Raw genomic sequence first — 5818 nt, forward strand, 5'->3', positions numbered from 1 at the left:
GTGACGAATCAGAGCATGATGTGCAGGACCAACCACAAGAAGTGCAGGACCAACAGCAAGATGTGGCACGACCCAGAGCATGATGGTGATCATGAGAAAAGGAGCATGATCAGGAGCGACAACAAGAGCAGCAAGTTTCTAACGAACCTGAAGGTGAGATAGAACATACTCTGGAGCCTGAGGTTGGAAGCTGTCGTAAGAGAAAGCGTGGACAACCATGATGAGAGACTTGGCCAAAGATCCAAATACCAGAGTTCATGTGGATTTCACTTTTATGGGAGAAGCATATGGTCCTGGTTCAGTGAAGTTGTCTTCATATTTAGGTCCCTTGGTAAGGGAACACGTCCCTGTTACATTAGAGACTTGGAAAAAAATCACTGAAGAAGTGAAGACAGTGCTCTGGAAATCAGTCCAGGTAATTGTTTGTATACAATGATTAGTAGAATTATATATTGAAGTTACTGATTACTGGTTTGTTAATTATTTTTGAAGGCAAGGTTTGAAGTTGATGAGGAGTACCAAAGAGTTGCAGTTCTGAAGCAGATGGGAGCTTTATGGAGGTCATCCAAGTCACGACTAGTAACCCAAATCAATGAAGCTGAAAATAACCAACAAAGGATGAATCTCAGACCCAAGAATGTGCCTCCAGTTGAATGGCGTAAATTTGTGAAGCTAAAGACAAGCCAAGAATTCAAGGTATACATTCCGAGTTGTTTAAGCTCTACATTACTATCTAGATTACATGTTAACATACAAAATGATAGGTTCTGAGTGATAGCTACAAGGAGAGGAGACGCAAACAGATTCCTCACACTTGTAGTCGAAAGGGAATGGTTCGACTAGCAGAAGAAATGGTAAGCACACTATCTTGTCCTTTTAAATGTTTTGACAATGCAAGTTGACATATAATATTTTCCATAGAAAAATAGTTCTGAAGACCCATCTGAAGTGTCAAGACTTAAAGTCTGGGTGAAGTCACGTACAAGAAAAGATGGAACTCCTATAAACACTAATGCCGCTGAGAAGATTGTAAGTTACATACATATTCGGTAACTCTTATTACAATATACTTCTAATGTTTCTGGTTAATGTTTTTTTGGTTTGCAGCAAAAGGCTGCTGAGATTGCTACCGGTGCTAAGCAGACTGGTAAAAACGAAGATGAAGACACACTCATCCAGGTTTTAGGACCTGATAATCCTGGTCGTATGAGAGCAATGGGGAGGAATGTCAGTAAGACAAAATTAGCTTGCTTCAATGTCAACCACAAGTCTATTTCTGAAATGCAAGAGAAGCAATTGCATCTCCAGAAAAAGGTTAACGAGTTACAGTCTGAACTTGCGAAAGTTAAAAACCAGGTTAGTTACATCTTGAAGAATAGATTAAGACATATAAGTGGTTAGATTGAGAAAATTATGCTGTGTTGTGTTTATGTTTCAGAGAGAAGACAATGAGTTGGGAAAACTCGGCTGCTAGAGTAAGTTGTTATCATATAAGCTGATTAGCTATATGACAGTCTCACATTTTTTACTACTGTCCATTTAACAGAGTGTGAACAAGATATCCCAGAAGAGGTGTCTTTTGATTGATTGGGCTGATGAAGAAGGAACGTTGGTGAAGGCCGTATCCTCTCTTCTGACCCAAATGACATAGTCAATGACAGTCGCTTAGGCCCTTCGGATCTTAAAGTCTTGGTTGAAGCTGCTACTGAACCAGAAGCATTCCTCTGGCGACCTGCGAGTAACATGTGCACAATTAAGGAAGCAGTGGGTCATATTATTGCATGGCCGAAGAATAAATGTGTGGAACTAGGTCTGGGCTTGATCCAGAAGACATTGCACCACTGGTAATCTCATTCTATTGCACTCACCTATAAACTAATTTAATTATTTCCTGCTAAAGAGAATTTTGGTTTTCTGAATGTGATTGACAGGGCTCTAGAGCAACTTCTCTCAACAAATGCAAACTGGATTTGTCTGATGATGATGTCGTTGTGGGTGAAGGGCGTTGGCAGACAAAAGAAGCAAAAGCATTGGTCAATGGACTTCCTCTCGGACCTAAAGCGGTAAAAGTTTTCCTGGATGTTGTACATGAGCAGGGAACATATTTATGGAGGCCTACGATGGATCTTGCATACCTCGAGGACTGCGTACACTCTTTTATATCATGGCCTGTTCGGAAAGTTGTCTTTGACAATCCACCAGAAGCAACATCACAACAATCTCCTACTCCAAAAACCGTCTCTTCAGTAGGAGAGAAAACAGGTATCAAAAATACATCTGTTGGTTCCAAATCTGTAGCAACAACATCAACTCCTACTGAGGAGTCTCCACCATCTGATCAGGTAAATTTATAACTTATTATTTGCATTCATCTGCTTATATTAATCTTTGAGTTTTAAGTAATGTAAATGTCTGTTGAATGTTTGCATAAGCATGGATCTCAACCAATCAAGCAGAATCAGAAGTGCAAACTGATGGACCTTGGTGAGAGGAAAAAAAGTAGTAGCTGAAGGTCGTGTGCATTCAACAGACCCATCTCAAATGGTCCACTTTGTGCGCTTGGGTCCGAAAGCGGCTAGAGTGTGGGTAGATGCTGTGATAGTCGATGATGCAGAAGTCTGGAGGAAGACAGATGAAATCGAGTGTTTGAAAGATGCACATGGTTCATCGATTGCATGGCCACTTGAAAAATTGGTCATATTCTAGATACTGTAAGTGTTGTGTTTTGTGTGTTTAAAACTGATGAGAGTTTTTATTGCATAACTGATCAGAGTTTATATTGTTGCAGGCTGCAGGGGATGAACAACTTAGGTCCAGACTTGGCTAGTTTAAGCTTAGACAAATCAAGTTAATGTATGATATTATTTCTTGTCTTTTGTATCTGTTTTCAAACGGCATCAGTAACTCTTGTGTAATGACTTATGTAATGACTTATGTATGTGAACCTATTTTATGAATGAATTTGTTTCGTATGGATTTCTGGTTTGGTGAAACAAGATTCAAATCATAGTCTTCGACACAATACAATAGCTTTAAAAAAAGAGTTATACTTTAAGATCATAGCATTTAAAATTACATACAATTTGAACTATCATAATACATTTCGAAGCTATTACAATAGGTTAGTATAGCATTTCTGAATAGCAATTACCAAAATAAATTATTGCTATTGTAGAAGTCTATACCATAGCACCAAATATATACCGTAATCAGTTTATAACACTTAATAATCGTGCCATATATATTCTTAATAACAACACCTAGGTATTGCTATCATAATTAGACTTTTCGTAGCGTCAAGAAAAAACGCTATTGTAGGGGGTACCTATGATGCTGCCGTATACATAGCATTTATGAAACGCTATCAAACCCCTAACATAGCATATAACCCGCGCTAACAATGAGCATATTTCTTTAGTGAGATTAGCCTGTTCGCGAAAATATACAATATCTTCATGATTCTTATCAAACCAGGATGAACCACCTAAGAAGCTTTATTTGGAACCACTAATCAGTGGAGAATAACCAGGAAGTTGAATAAATCTCATAAGTGTCTTGAAAAGAAGATATCCCACCTTCTATCCAGATGATTCCAGATTAGCCTGTTCACATATGCCATATCTTCATGATTCTTATCAAACCAGGATGAACCGATCTAAAAAGCTTGATTGGGAACCACTAATCAGTGGAGAATAACCAGGAAGTTGAATAAATCTCATAGGTTGTGAAAAAGAAATATCCCACTTTCTATCCAGATGATTCCAGATTAGCCTGTTCGGACATATGCAATATCTTCATGATTCTTATCAAACCAGATGAACCACGATCTAAGAAGCTTTATTTGGAACCACTAATCAGTGAGAATATACCAGGAAGTTGATATAAATCTCATAAGTGTTGTGAGCAAGAAGATATCCCACCTTCTATCCAGATGATTCCAGATTAGCCTGTTCGGACATATGCCATTATCTTCATGATTCTTATCAAACCAGGATGAAACCAATCTAAAAGCTTTATTTGAACCACTAATCAGTGGAGAATAACCAGGAAGTTGAATAAATCTCATAGGAGTGTGAGTAAGAAGATATCCCACTTTCTATCCAGATGATTCAGATTAGCCTGTTCGGACATATGGCATATCTTCATGATTCTATCAAACCAGGATGAACCACGATCTAAGAAGCTTTATTTGGAACCACTAATCAGTGGAGAAAACCAAAGTTGAATAAATCTCATAGGAGTTGTGAGCAAAAGATATCCCACTTTCTATCCAGATGATTCCAGATTAGCCTGTTCGGACATATGCCAATATCTTCATGATTCTTATCAAACCAGGATGAACCACGATCTAAGAAGCTTTATTTGGAACACTAATCAGTGGAGAATAACCAGGAAGTTGAATAAATCTCATAGGAGTTGTGAGTAAGAAGATATCCCACTTTCTATCCAGATGATTCCAGATTAGCCTGTTCGGACATATGGCATATCTTCATGATTCTTATCAAACCAGGATGAACCACGATCTAAGAAGCTTTATTTACCACTAATCAGTGAGAAATACCAGGAAGTTGAATAAATCTCATAAGTGTTGTGAGCAAGAAGATATCCCACCTTCTATCCAGATGATTCCAGATTAGCCTGTTCGGACATATGCCATTATTTCATGATTCTTATCAAACCAGGATGAACCAATATCTAAGAAGCTTATTTGGAACCACTAATCAGTGGAGAATAACCAGGAAGTTGAATAAATCTCATAGGAGTTGTGAGTAAGAAGATATCCCACTTTCTATCCAGATGATTCCAGATTAGCCTGTTCGGACATATGGCAATATCTTCATTTCTTATCAAACCAGGATGAACCACGATCTAAGAAGCTTTATTTGGAACCACTAATCAGTGGAGAATAACCAGGAAGTTGAATAAATCTCATAAGTGTTGTGAGCAAGAAGATATCCCACCTTCTATCCAGATGATTTCCAGATTAGCCTGTTCGGACATATGCCATTATCTTCATGATTCTTATCAAACCAGGATGACCACGATCTAAGGCTTTATTTGGAACCACTAATCAGTGGAGAATAACCAGGAAGTTGAATAAATCTCATAGGAGTTGTGAGTAAAAGATATCCCACTTTCTATCCAGATGATTCCAGATTAGCCTGTTCGGACATATGCCATTATCTTCATGATTCTTATCAAACCAGGATGAACCACGATCTAAGAAGCTTTATTTGGAACCACTAATCAGTGGAGAATAACCAGGAAGTTGAATAAATCTCATAGGAGTTGTGAGTAAGAAGATATCCCACTTTCTATCCAGATGATTCCAGATAGCCTGTTCGGACATATGGCAATATCTTCATGATTCTTATCAAACCAGCAATGAACCACGATCTAAGAAGCTTATTTGAACCACTAATCAGTGGAGAATAACCAGGAAGTTGAATAAATCTCATAAGAGTTGTGAGTAAGAAGATATCCCACTTCTATCAGATGATTCCAGATTAGCCTTCGGACATATTATTCTTCATGATTCTTATCAAACCAGGATGAACCACGATCTAAGAAGCTTTATTTGGAACCACTAATCAGTGGAGAAATACCAGGAAGTTGAATAAATCTCATAGAGTTGTGAGCAAGAAGATATCCCACTTTCTATCCAGATGATTCAAAAATTAGCCTGTTCGGACATATTCCAATATCTTCATGATCTTATCAAACCAGGATGAACCAATATCTAAGAAGTTATTGGAACCACTAATCAGTGGAGAATAACCAGAAGTTGAATAAATCTCATAGGAGTTGTGTAGTGAGA

At 38.0% G+C, this 5818-nt stretch overlaps 1 protein-coding gene across 1 annotated transcript; it reads left to right on the forward strand.

Moving 5' to 3' along the window:
* Positions 1 to 217: 217 nt before the first annotated feature.
* On the forward strand, positions 218 to 1474 carry LOC130507576 (uncharacterized). The gene is made up of 6 exons (XM_057002276.1): positions 218 to 415; positions 493 to 696; positions 765 to 854; positions 922 to 1029; positions 1108 to 1356; positions 1439 to 1474. Exons 1-6 carry the CDS (start codon positions 218 to 220, stop codon positions 1472 to 1474), a joined length of 885 nt encoding a protein of 294 aa, XP_056858256.1.
* Positions 1475 to 5818: the final 4344 nt, after the last annotated feature.

This window comes from Raphanus sativus, unplaced genomic scaffold (genome assembly GCF_000801105.2).
Source record: "Raphanus sativus cultivar WK10039 unplaced genomic scaffold, ASM80110v3 Scaffold4837, whole genome shotgun sequence".
In the NCBI taxonomy this organism is placed as follows: domain Eukaryota; kingdom Viridiplantae; phylum Streptophyta; class Magnoliopsida; order Brassicales; family Brassicaceae; genus Raphanus; species Raphanus sativus.